General features: G+C 32.9%; 1 protein-coding gene and 1 non-coding gene across 10 annotated transcripts in view; one reads left to right on the top strand and one right to left on the bottom strand.

The window, feature by feature from the left end:
* The window catches only part of OXR1 (oxidation resistance 1), a 489,515-nt gene that overhangs the window by 10,396 nt on the left and 464,756 nt on the right, over positions 1–14,363 (bottom strand). For 5 of the 9 annotated variants that reach the window (XM_034966478.4, XM_034966477.4, XM_014345984.5 and 2 more), the window contains 4 exons: positions 4,695–4,775; positions 2,737–2,862; positions 1,825–1,977; positions 4–99 (listed from right to left, as the gene is read on the bottom strand). In XM_034966478.4, the coding sequence (XP_034822369.1) occupies positions 4–99; positions 1,825–1,977; positions 2,737–2,862; positions 4,695–4,775 (456 nt within the window). The remainder of the gene's footprint in view (positions 1–3; positions 100–1,824; positions 1,978–2,736; positions 2,863–4,694; positions 4,776–14,363) is intronic. The other 4 variants (XM_057303073.2, XM_034966479.4, XM_034966481.4 and 1 more) reach the window with 1 other exon arrangement.
* On the top strand, positions 12,776–12,837 carry LOC112440745 (U7 small nuclear RNA). The gene has a single exon (XR_003028759.1). It is a non-coding gene; the product is annotated as a U7 small nuclear RNA (small nuclear RNA).

The raw sequence follows: 14,363 nt of genomic DNA, 5'->3' as shown, positions 1-14,363 counted from the left end.
TACCTCAAACTCCGGACAGAATGTAAAAACAAAGGTCTCTCCAGTACCATAAAAGCCATCACTCACTTTCAATGGCTCAGATGCTAACGCACCAAAAACCTAAGGATAAAAAAGGCATATTCAATGACACGACTAACAAATTTATTCCAGTAAGCATTATTTCATCATATATGTTTAAATAAAATGCAAAAAATAGAAATCTGGTATAGTTTTATCTAATCATACTTAAAAAGGGAAAAATGGCTAGCTGCTATATAATTTACATTATTGTCAAATATGAAGTATATTGGTTTTTCAATGGAAATACAGATTTTTTCCTAGTTTTTAAATTTTGGGATTTTATTTAAAGTAATTAAGCAGACAATCTTAAAAAGTGGTTAACACATTTCAGGATGACTTATATGTACAATGTATGTATGATATGGATAACATGATGCTATGGGATTGCAGTGCTTAATAAAATAAGTCCTTCAGTATAGGGAAACATTCTATCACTTTTAAAATATGCTATTTTTTCTTTATCATTATACAGTAAATTCCATGAGGGCAGGTGTTATGTGTGAATTGTTTTGTCCTTTAACCCTGTGCATGATCTTATACAAGACACACAGTACCCTAATGAGAAAATTGATGAATAAGAGATTGACCAAGTAATTTCAGTGTTATGGGCTGAAGTTTCCACATCAGAAATGGAGTGCAGAGAGTCTGACAGATAATCTGTACAGTCACTGTCTATCCTGACATTCTATCTTTATAGTCTTAATTTTGAAAATATTTCCTTATTGAAAGGTTATTTTACATATACATTATAGAAAAGTACACAAAACATAAACGCATAGCTCAGTTTAGAACTATCACATGGCAAAGTCCCATGCAACATTCATTCAGACCAAGATACAGAACACTACTAGTTCTAGAAGCTCTCTTTGTGCTTCCTCTCATCAATAGTCTCAACTACCTGAAGGAGTTACTAGACTAATACCACTACAGATTCATTTGGCCCACTGATAAAACTTTCTATAAATGAAATCATAAGAAAGTTACTCTCTGGTGTTTGATTTCTAATTCAATATTATGTTTGTGACATTCATTTATGCCATGGCATGTAGCAGAAGTTCATTCATTTTCATTGGTGCAAATACTTTTTCTTGGGTATGTAACCTTGGGCAAGTTGATGAGCTTATGTCATAGTTGACTCATTCTTTAATATAAAGATAACGGTATCAATCTCATAGGGCTTTCATGATTAAATAACATAATGCATAAGTGATTAGTCAAGTTCCTGACACATAAAACACTAAAGGTGTTAGTAATACCAGTGTTTTGTTCTAATATTGCTATTTTACCTTCTCATTAGTTTCCAATTACAACTGACTTGAACTTGCTGTTTGAAGAACAAACCAATATTACTCTTATTTGTGCTTCTGTTCTGGCTATCATCTTCAAACAATTATCTTTAATCAAAACTTCACCCATTATTCAAGACTCTGTCAATTTCTACCTTTCCCATGAACCTCATTCTTATTTCCTCACTTTTTCTAGGTTCTAAGAAACCTACCATTTTCCCCACCATTAGAGATGTTGGTATGTGCAAATGTTCTTTTCTACCACTCTATAATCCCTTTGAAGGCAGTAACTCTTAATCGTCATGCTCATATCTATCCTCTGTAACACTCAACATTGCCTTGCATATTAAAAGTACCCAGTAATTATCAGTTAAACAATAAAATGCACGAATAAAGTAATGTTTATCAAATAAATATGCTAAAAGTTACTGTTACTGCTCTTAAAGGATAAGCAATCTATGCAGTTGGTGTTTCATACCTGTCCATCACTGTCTTTAATCACCATCAGCACTGGGGTGTCTAAACCTGTCATTGTTCGATAAAGAGTTTTCAAGCTTGTGCCATGTTTTCCAGTACCATAAACAAGAGTCCATGGATAGCCAATTGTTCTTGGTGGAAGATGCTTGGTAAGCTTTAGAAAACAAAGTGTTAGTATTTACTTGATAGCTTGTTGTTCATTATGTAGAATACTAATGCCAGCTGGAATGTAATGGTGCCTATATAATATAGGCTATAAAAATAAATTAACAGTAGAAATTATTATTCTCAAAGATATTAAGATGATTGAAAAGTATTACACATTTCTCAGAATAAAATATTAATTGTCTATTAGGAAAATAAAGAATCATCCTGAACCAGACACAGATTAGAACAGAGATAAGAAACATAGATTACTTAATGCTTTTGCCTTCCATATTGAATTAACAAAAATACTTGATAGACTATTAGCTTGATTATTAAAATATCTCTCAAATAATAGGCTAGGGAGACAGACTATCCAAGTTAGGAATCAAGCTTTAATACTTCTCCCTGTGTGACCTTGAACAAGTTAATCGCTCTGTGCTCCCGACTTTTTAACTTAATAAAAAATGTGCATAATAAGAGCATCCAATTTCTACAGCTGTTGTAACAACTACATGAAATAATCCACATAAAGCAAGTAACAAGCACACAACAATAAAACAAATATTGGCTTTTAGTGTCTGCTTACCTAAATCTCCTAACATCTTAATTAACACTAGTTGCTATGTTTTGCTTACTCTTTCTTTTCACTGGAGTGGAATAGTAATAGCATTAACGCTGTTGCTTCAGAAACAAGTAAAAAGAGGCTGTTTTACTCTCATGGGTACACACTCACACTCAGAAATGCACATATGTGAGCATGTCATACCTTTTCAATTTGATCTGGCAGTAAAAGTTCACTGGGATCACTTAGGTTTGGTCGAAAAGATTCAGACTCCAGGTCTGCTTTCACTGGAGCAACCTGCTTTGAATTTATGTCTTCCCTTGTAGTAATCTAAAACAGTAAATAGAGGTAGTGCATTAATGTAAACTTGTGACATGCTTTCAAAATTGTCAGACTTTTCAGATAAATAAAGCTTTATATCGTAGAAAATGTGGCTAAATCTTTAACCTTAAGATTTTATAGGGCAAAAGATGGCCCATATCTAATATCTATGATGTAGCCAATGTAGGAAAAGATTTTATAACAATATAAGCAGACGTTTTCTCATCCACTACATGAGGAATGACTGGTAGGAATGATAAATCTCCATATTTCTGTGTAAAGAAGATAGTTGCATGCATCTTTAATTAAGTCCTTGAAGGGCAAAAGTCAGCTAGCTGGCTTGCGCTGTGTGTGTGTGTGTGTGTGTGCTATTTAAAATAGAATTCTTTCATGCTAAACACAAAATTTGTCAAAAATAATGAACAAAACTTCCTGGGTGCCAAAATTTTAATGTAAAGAATAGTAGAATAAAAAAAAATAACTATTTTCTGTGAGTTGTGCATGTATTTGTTTCACTGACAAACGTTACCATTTTTTTAAATGCTTTCTTTTTATAACTTTCTAAACATTTAATTTTTTTCATCTACTTGGACCAAACAATAAATTTTACTGTTAATTTGTTCATAAATTTATTTTTTAAATTAGATTAATGTGTTGCACTACAAAGAATACATGCTTTTGCTTGGTGGAAATGATTTCACTGGTATTCTTAAAACGATAAGAATGTTAACTAACTAAAAATAAAGCTTACTACTGCACAATATATTCTATTGGTGCTTACTTTTTAATATTAATTTTATTTTAATATATAAAACATAATAATATTAGAAAATAAAATAAATGAAACATTATTTATGAAACTTTTAAATTGGAAAATATGCAGAATTCTATTGGAGCAGATAACTAAAATGCAGCAATGCTCAGCAACTGTGATTCTATATGGGAATGAAATTCTTGCTAAATTATTTTGTTCCTTTAACAGGTTTCTTAACAAACCTGAGCAGCATATATTTGCAACCAATACATGTTCTATAAGTGTATTGTTTTTTGACAAGAAGCTAAATACTCATTCTTTCATATCATCATGTTTCACCCTTATTTTGATGATGTGAAAGGTAAAAAGAAAAAGAAAAAGAAACCCAAGGCAGCATTAGAAGCATTAAAAGAAAAAATTCAGGTCTAGCAGAGCCATGAAAGCATATCTTATTAAGAAGAAAGAAACACAGTATAATAGACACAACTTAAAAATGAGTTTTCAATTACATTGCTTTCTTGTTTCTAAAAAAAAATCACAAAGATTATCTCACAGAATTTTAAGTAATTTATCCAGTTCTGTGTCTAAACTGTACTATTCCAATGTACTCCTAATACCAACCAAGAATGCCTCAAGAACAGTTTATCCTATTGAGATATTTGATGTGACGCTGATACAAATGAAATAGCCTTAAATAAAATATTTAAGCCTTGCTATTAATTTTTTATTAGTTTTCCTATAGTACCATATCTTTCAGATTTTGTTTAGAAAAGATTCAATCTCAAAACCAACACCATTCTTCCAATGTTAAATGAATGAAAACTCCTCATCGCTGAAAGAAACACACAATACTGAGAATAATTCTGAAGTGACAGAACATTCTTCAGAATATTTTTCAAATGAAAAGATGACAGAAAAGATAATCCACAGCTCTTCACGGCAATACTATAACCTTTAATACAAAAAGGAATTTAATTTTAGTGCTGCAGTCAAAGCAAATTCTTCAAATGAGATTTGCCATGACAAAGAACACTAAAAACAGGGAGTATTTAGTCTCTGGAGGGGTTTAAACTACTGAAGGGGGCACCTGGAGGCGTCTGCAGAGTGTGCGCAGTTCTTCAGTATTTAGAGCATCGATCCTGCGGTGATACTCAGCCACTGACACTACCTAAATATGGAGACAGGAAGACAATAATTCCACTGACAGTTGAGAAAAACAGCAAAAAAAAAAAAAAAAAAAAAAAAAAAAAAAAAAAAAAAAGAGGAGAAATTAAAATGGGAAGACAACTGTAATTAGGATTTCTTCCCCACTCTATGTTGAAAATCCAAGAGATTTATATATCAAACTAGAGTGAAATACTCATGAATGATTTTCACTACTACATCCAACTAGTTGGTATGTAAGGTTTATTTTATGGACTATTCCATATAGATTCAACTTAGTAAATAGAAATTATAGTTTTTTATACAGAAAACACTATATAAAACACACACTTTGCTAACATTAAAGATAACGTCTGAAAACTAAACGGTCTTGCAGTTACAAAGGAAGTGGTAGTTTCAACTACCCCCTCCAAATCAGGTGAGCTCAAACATTATATCCTAACGGCCATGCTGGAAGAATTTCTTCTAGGCACAGGTGACAAACATACCCATCTATAACAGAAACAACAGAGGAGAGAAGAGCAAGAAAACAATATAGAAGTACATTTTAAAACCTATGGCAATAAGAAAAATAAGCTCTAGAAAGTAGAAAATTAGATTTTCAAAAGTATGTCTAATCAAAAGTACCTTCTAAGTATGTCTGCTTCAGCCCTTTAAATGACTTTTTTTTTCTAGTTTTTGCCTCTCTCCTGTTTTATTTCTTTATGGTTTTTACTGTATCATTTATTTGTGACTAAAATTTAACAACTTTCCTACATTTTAACTTTCAAAGGAAAACTTTCTATCTTCTATAATTGCCTAGACCAGGCTCTTGCACAGTATTAAATTTGAAAGCCATAAATGACAGATAAACACTATTACAGAAAGCCCACAAAAACAGGTAAGTTTCCTCAGGTTGACAAAATAGTTACAGCTTTTTCAGATCATGACATAATTCTAAAAACAGTTACCATACTACAGTGAACGCTAATGGTGTGATAAATATGTGACGATTCTCTTGAGCTATGACTAGTTCCTCTTGTAATCAATCAAAAATGCACAGAGGCTCTGACCACAAAATGAGTTAATCCAACTGCCTCATAAAGAGTTTAGATTTTGAACCTAGGTTTTTTTTTTTTTTTTTTTTTTTTTGAGACGGAGTCTCGCTCTGTCGCCCAGGCTGAAGTGCAGTGGCGCGATCTCGGCTCACTGCAAGCTCCGCCTCCCGGGTTCACGCCATTCTCCTGCCTCAGCCTCCCGAGTAGCTGGGACTACAGGCGCCCGCTACCACGCCCGGCTAATTTTTTGTATTTTTAGTAGAGACGGGGTTTCACCGTGTTAGCCAGGATGGTCTCGATCTCCTGACCTCGTGATCCGCCCGCCTCGGCCTCCCAAAGTGCTGGGATTACAGGCGTGAGCCACCGCGCCCGGCCGAACCTAGGTTTTAAAGGCTTTTTATTTAGCCAACTAAAAGGAACTGGCTACCAGTAAACATCAAGGTAACTATGAAAAGCTATGTAAACTTGTTGAAAGTTCTGAAAGACATGAGAATAGAAAAAAGGAAAAGAGGCTGGACAGATTTCCATTCTGGCCATTATTATTATATTGAATTCTGTGAAGCAACAAAGCATACAATATGTTAGCTGACTCTGTACTTAGAAACCAGAAGCTGTTATTCTCTCTAGCTCTGGGGGCGGGTGGCAGGGGGGTGTCAGATAAACCTGGGTTCCCCATTGCCTATCAATTTTGTTATAAAACAATGAAAATAATAAAAGTGCATATCAAATCTGGTTTTATGTGAATTACTGAGGAAATGCATATTAAGGACTGAGTATAGTGCCCAGAACATATTAATGAGAACTACTATTATTCATATGACTTTTACTTGATTACTTTTCACCAATTACCCTGAAGACTAAATGATAATGGCCAAAGAGCCTCCTTATTAATTTTTGGTTTTTATTTTTGAATGAGAATATTTCAGGTTTGACATCTCAACTATTTTTAACATTTTGATTATTCTGAATTTAATTTTTATATTTCAGTATTAGATAAAAATAATGAAGGACTTTCAATTAAGAACAATAGGATTTCAATAAACATAAAAGAAAAATTAGGTACTAAAAATAAAAAACATCACGGGCTTGCTTTTCTATGCCCAGCAAAACAGGTCTCTAGAAATATTTAATGGCCAATTATATTTTTCTTTCTTTTTTCATGGCCTTCAGTCCAATAGTCTCCTAGACAAGGATTGTCAAAAATAACTTATCTAATTCTCTGCTTTCCTTCTATCCCTCCAGTTAACAATTATCTTATATCTATATTCTAAAACTCCTTCATTTACTATAAGAAAAACACTTCCTGGGTGGAAGTGAAATTAAATTATGCTTACAAAAGAGATCAGTCATAACCTAATTGTATCAGCATTGCTGAGAGTAGGAGTTACTAATAAGAGAACAATAAATCGCCATCATAAGGCTAAGCTTATCTTAATAACACTTGATAAAGTCATAGTTTCTTTCATGTCACAAATCTACTCTTTCAAATTTATTTTTTTCAATTTTATTTTTTTCTAGGACTTAAAAACTTTCTGCTTCCTTAACCTTAAACATTTACTCATGCCCTGATGGGTGAGGATACAGAAAACTGTAAGAAAAAAAAAAAAGTCTGTGAGTTAATAGAAAAAAGAGATTTGAATTTGAGTACAGAAATATACTTCCTTCTCTCAAAATAAAGGGATAAAAGAGCTATATATTCCCAGTATATATGAGGAAACTGGAATTACTCTTACATTAATTTTATACCCTTGGTAAACCATACTCCATGTATACAATTTATTACTTTACCCAAAAGATTAAACCTAAATAAAAAATGAATACATTTCTCCAAAATATCCCTTATCACGCTCTGAATTATTAGGAGTAAACAGTTGAGAAAACCAAGACCTTCCAATTAAAAGTGCATTCACTGGCTAAAAAAATCGTTTCTTAAGGAATAAAGTATTTGGATATACTGCTAACTCCTATCTATAGGAACTAAGTACCATGACCTATACTCAGCAGAATTAAATGCCACTCTCTAGTCTTTTCAGTCTTTGACAAAGGACCCTCACAAAGAGAAAGTATTTTCCTAAGCCTTTACTTCTACAGAATTACCAATGGAAAGGCAGGGGTAAATCCACCCATCACTATTACAAATGGACTAACAAAAACAGAGACTAGAGAAAATTCACAGTTGCTGCCAATCCCATGATTAAGAACACGTTCATCTCTTAGATATAAAGAACAATACCTTATGGATGTTCCAGTGTTTCCCCAAGATTACTCCAAAACAAACCCCAAATCTCCCTTTCTTCAATGTCTTGCACACTAACAAAAATCTGCTAGTTATATGTCAATGTGCCATTTTTACTACTTTCTCAGTAAATGGAAATGCAAGAGAAAAAGAAATACTATCTAATCAATGCCACTTACACTTACTTTGGTCCCAAAAAATATGTTAAAGAAGGAAATATAATTCTGAGCTTCTGTATCAAACAAAAAGAGCATACAACAGCATCCTTGAAGTCACATAAGCCGTTGTTCTACTATATCTCATCATATATTAACAGTCTTTATTACAAAATAAGACCTGAATTATGTTAAACTTTGCCCCATTTTGCCCAAATTAAAACTACTGCTTTCAAAATAACATTCCAGTTTGAGAACAGCCTGGGCAACATGGAGAAATCTCGTCTCTACAAAAAAATACAAAAAATTAGCCGGGCCTGGTGGCATGGAAGGATCACCTGAGCCCAGCAGGTTGAGGCTGCAGTGAGCCAAGATCAAGCCACTGCACTCCATCCTGGGCAACAGAGCAAAATCCTGTCTTAAAAAAAAAAAAATCCAGAATTAATTCTATTAGTGAAGTTTGATTTGAAAAAATCTGCATTTAAAATCACTTCCTGTCTTTCATCAATACTGGGAAAAGGAAAAAAAGGGAATGAAGAGGGGAGGGAGCCATATCCCCATATCCTTTTTTCTTTTCTTTTTTTTTTTTTTTTTTTTTTGAGACGGAGTCTCCCTCTGTCACTCAGGCTGGAGTGCAGTGGCACAATCTCGGCTCACTGCAATCTCTGCCTCCTGGGTTCAAGTGATTCTTCTGCCTCAGCCTCCCAAGTAGCTGGGACTACAGACGTGTGCTGGGACTACAGGCGTGTGCCACCACGCACGGCTAATTTTTGTATTTTTTGTAGAGACGGGGTTTCACCATGTAAACTATACTAAAAAAAATGTGTATTACAAATTCTAGGGGAACCATTTAAAAAAGTTTTTTAAAAAAGTATAACTGAGATGCTAAGAGATGAAAGAATATGGAATCAAATTAAATCTCAAGCACAGGAAAATAAAATTAGAGCAGAAATCAATAGATTAAAAATAAAATCAATAGAAAAACAGCAATGGAACCAGAAGCCAATTTTGTAATCTTTCAGAAGGTCAATAAAATTGATAAACCTCTACCTCTAGCCAGGATAGATGAGAGTGAGAGAATAAATATCAGAAATGAAGAGGGGCCATCATTACTGATCCCATGGATATTAAAAGAATAATGAAGAAATACTATAAACTGTACACTCACTAATTTGATAATCTAGATAAAGCAAACCAATTCCTTGAAAGACACAAACCACCAAAAGGCACACAAGAAGAAACAGGTAATGCATGCCTATTATCTCAGCTACTCAGGAGGCTGAGGTGAGAGGATCACTTGAGCCTATGAGTTCAAGACCAGCCCAGGGAACATAGCAAAACTCCAACTCAAAAAAAGAAAGAAAGATATGTATTTAAATAATTAATCAATAATTAATAACCTCCTAAAACAGAAAGCACAAGGCCCAGATAGACTCACTGATGAATACTACCAAACATTTACGAAGAAATTATACAAACTCTCCACAATCTCTTCCAGAAAACAGAAGCGGAGGGAATACTTCTTAACTAATTCTGTGAGGACAGCATTACTCTAATAGAAATAAAAACTTTACAAGAAAGAAAAACTACAGGCAATTATCTCTCATTAACATATATGCAAAAATTCTCAACAAAACACTAGCAAACTGAATTGAGCAATGTACAAATGTACAGAATTATATACAACAACGAAGTAGAACTTATCCCACCTACGCAAGACTGGTACAGCCTTGAAAATCAATTGATGTAATCTATTACATCAACATGGTAAAGAAGAAAAATCATGTGATCTTATCAACAGATACAAAAAAATGCACTAGTCAAAATCCAACACTAATAAAAATGTTCAGGAAGTTAGGAATAAAGAAGAACTCCCTCAACTGGATAAAGAACATGTATTTTAAAAATTCAGTTAATACAACGCATAATAGTGAGAAACAAGATCCTTTCACACTAAGACTGGGAGCAAGGAAAGGATATCCCTTGCCAGTACTCTTACCTGACATTATGCAGGAAGTCCTAGCTAATGCAATAAGACAAAGTTATATAAATTAAATTCAAAGAAAATTAAAGTTATATAAATAGGGAAGAAAGAGATAAAACTGTCTTTGTTAGCAGATGACATGATTGTTGGTATAAAAAATCCCAAAGAATCAACCAAAACTCTACTGGAATAAGTGATCATGGCAGGCTTTCAGAGTGCAAGATTAATATGCAAACGTCAATGGTCTTTCTATATATCAGCAATGAAAACTTGGAATTTGAAAGTTAAAAAGAATACCATTTATATTAGCATAATGTAAATGAAATACATATAATTCTAACAAAATACATAGAGATCTACGTGAAAAAAAGTAGAAAACTGTGATTAACAAAAGATTTAAATACATATCCCACATTCATAGATAGGAAGACTCAATATTGTCAAGCTGTCAGTTCTTCCCAACTTGATGTATGGATTCAATACAATTTCAATCAAAATTCTACCAGGCTATTTTGTAGATACAGGCAAATTGATTCTAAAATTTATAGAAATAGTTTATATGCAAAGACACAGAATAGCCAAGATAGCAATGAAGAAAAAGAACAAAGTTGGAAGACTGACACTACTCAACTTCAAGACTTACTATACTATAAAGCTACAGTAATCAATACATCATGGTTTTGGCAAAAGAACTGACAAATACATCAATGATACACAATAAAACACTCAGAAATATCCCACATAAATACAGTCAACTGACTTTTAACAAAGGAGTAAAGACAATTCAGAGGAGAAATAATGGTCTTTACCCCAATAGTACTGGAACAACTGGATATCCACCTGCAGAACAGTCAATTGAGACAAAGTCTTTATACCAAATGGACTACAGAGGAAAACACAAAACTATGGATCTCCTAGAAAATAGCACAGGAAAAAAATCTTGGTGACCCTAAGTCTGAAGGTGCATTTTTAGATAAAATACCACAAGTACAATCCATGAAAAAGAAAATTATTAAGTTGAATTTCATTAAAATTAAAAACTTCTACTGTGTGAAAGACACTGTCAAGAGAATGAAAAAGACAAGCTACAGACTAGAAAATCTCTGCAACATATATAAATGATAAAGGACTGTTATCCAAAATATATGAAGGAATACAGATAGGAAGGAAGGAGACAATGGTCTGTTCTATCTCTATGTTTATGTAAAACATAACAATGATATCAAACAACCTGATTAAAATATGGACAAAAGATATGAATAAACATCTCATTAAAGAAGATATACAAATGGAAAATAAGACTATGAAAGGATGCTCACTATGATATGTCACCAGGGAAATGCAAATTAAAATGATTGAGATATCACTACACATCTATTTAAATAAAAGCTAAAATCCAAAGCGCTGACAACAGCAAATGTCAGCAGGGATGTGGAGAACAGGAATTCTCATTTGTTGTGGATGCCATGCAAAATGGGTACAGCCAGATGAAAGACAGTTTGGCAGTTTCTTTTTACTTTCTTTCTTCGTTTCTTATTTTTTCTTTTCTTTTTTTTTTTTTTTTTTTAGAGACAAGGTCTCACTATGTTGCCCTGGCTGATCTCAAACTCCTGCCACTTCAGCCTCCTAAAGTGTTGATATTACAGGCGTGAGTCACCACACTGGCCTAGCAAACACATCCTTAACATAGGATACAGTAATCATGTTACTTGGTATTTATGAGTTGAAAACTTATGTCCACACAAAATCTACATCTAAAAGTTTGTAACAGTTTCTTTTCATAAGTGCCAAAAGGTGGAAGACAGCAAAATGTCCTTTACCAGGTGAATGGGTAAAGAAGTGGATAAAACCATAAAATAGAATATTATTCAGCAATAAAAAGAAATGAGCTGTCAAGCCAAAAAGACATGAAGGAGTCTTAAATAAAAATTGCTAAGTGAAAGAAGCCAATCTGAAAAGGCTACGTACTATATGATTCCAACTATATGACACTCTGCAAAATGCAAAACAGTGGAAAGACCGGTGGGTGCCAGGTGTTCAGTGGAAGGGAATGAGTGATAAATAGCTGTGGCACAGGGAATTTTTAGGGCAGTAAAATTATAGCATGTGATTCTACAACTAGATACATGTCATTATACACTTGTCAAAACCCACAGAATATACAACTCAAAGAATGAACCTTAATGTAAACTATAGACTCTGCATGACAATATATCAATATTAGTTCATACACTGTAACATATATCACACTAATGTCATTTGTGAATAACAGGGAAAACTGTGTTTTGGGGAAAAGAGAGTATATGGAAACTCTCTATACCTTCCATTCAATTTTTCTGTAAACCTAATACTGATCTAAAAAATGAAATCTATTATAATTAAAAAAAGTTAGGGGGATAATAAAACAAAAAATCCAGAGAGGTGGTTACCAATATGAGGGTGACACAAGATGAGAAAAAACACACAGACAGATGCAGCTACATTAGTGATATTCTAGTTCTAATATTGGGTAGTGGTACATCACAGATGTTCATTTTACTATTATGCCTCATAACTTGCATACATAAGATATATGCTTTTCAACTACAGAGTCAGTGTTACAGCTCTCTTAGAATTTATCTAGCAGGTTTTCTGGTCTTCACTGGAAGACCACTATGCTATTAAATTTCACTGGAAAGCCCCCTATGCTATTAAATTTCTTTAAATGAAAAATAAAAAAACAATTGAGTCAAATAAATTAAGAAAAAATATTCTACATTGAATATATGTGTATATTTTTTTCAACTAGGTTGTGACTGGAGAGCAGAAGATGTTTCACTTACCATAAGACATACATAAATACTGGTTAATAAATGTCTTATGACTATCTACTATAGATAGGCGGCATAATATTGAAGAATACTGGCTTTGGTTTTAAACTGCTACCTTAATTTTGATTCTGATTTTTATTAGTTTTGTGAACTTAGGGAGCCTCATTTAGTTTCCCCATTTCTGATTCTTCAAATGGAAATACTTTACATTTTATGAGAAATAAATAATATGTATAAAGTATATATAAAATAGGTTCTGATACATTAAATATATGAAATAAATAATTCTCTTCCTCTTGTTATATTCTGAAGATTTTTGAGGGCAAGTATGACAAAGAGTTTAAGGGCATCAGCTAGAGCCAGAATGCCTAGATTAAAAAATCAGCTCTGACTTGCACTAGTTGTAGTATGATTGCTATGTCCCTGTTTTTTCACTTGTAAAATGGAGATGATAAAGTAATATTCCACAGGGTTGTGAGAATTAAATAAGGTAACTCATATTAAGTGTTTAGAACAATATTTGGTATACACTGTCAGTACAAGTAATTATTTTTATCATTATAGTTATTATCTCAGGCTGAAGTCACTGGAAAGATTTTTACATTTAAATTAGCTCTTCCTAAAAATCCACCTGTCAGCTAATTCTTGAACAGATGTAAACAATTCGACATACAAACTTTTCTCCTGTGTTTTCATATATGAAAGCCTAAATTTAAAAAAAGTCTGTTCATATATGACGGCCTAAACTAAGAAAATGGTGATGAAATTAGTGACTACTGATAAAGGCAATGAAACAATGATGCTATTTAATGACTTGTGACTTTGATTAAGACTAAATCCTTATTATAAAATGGGCTTATAATTTCAAGTAAATTACGACTTATTGACAGACACTAACAAGGTAGAGTATGGCACATGAATATATCAAATACATGAATAGCTTCAAATAAATGAATGATTAAAGTTTAAGTTATCAGAATAAACTATAAAAAGGCCTTTAAAAAAATAAAAGATAACAAAACTTAAGCATGCTTGATCAATATGGTTCTCACCGAAGCTAACTGGCAAAAGGTTAATTTCATGCCATGCATTTTGTTAGGAGTGTATGCTGCTTATTAGTTATTAATGTATTTGAGATGTAAATTAACTCACTTATAAAACAAAACAATCCGGTTAACACACAGGGTTACTGTAAGGTCATGTGATACTACATACATAGGCATTTGGAAAATTGTCAAGGTATCTATAGATACCTCAGTGATAATCTCTCTTACAGAGGTAGTAATAATATGGCCATATTATTTGTTGGGTAAAGACGAAGAATTCTAAAAAGCTACACATTATAAACTCCAAAAAGTCAAATTTCATGT

Source organism: Pan paniscus, chromosome 7, assembly GCF_029289425.2.
Source record: "Pan paniscus chromosome 7, NHGRI_mPanPan1-v2.0_pri, whole genome shotgun sequence".
NCBI classification, from domain to species: domain Eukaryota; kingdom Metazoa; phylum Chordata; class Mammalia; order Primates; family Hominidae; genus Pan; species Pan paniscus.
Note: the sequence above shows the minus strand (reverse complement) of the source record. Positions and strands in the feature narration are given on the sequence as shown.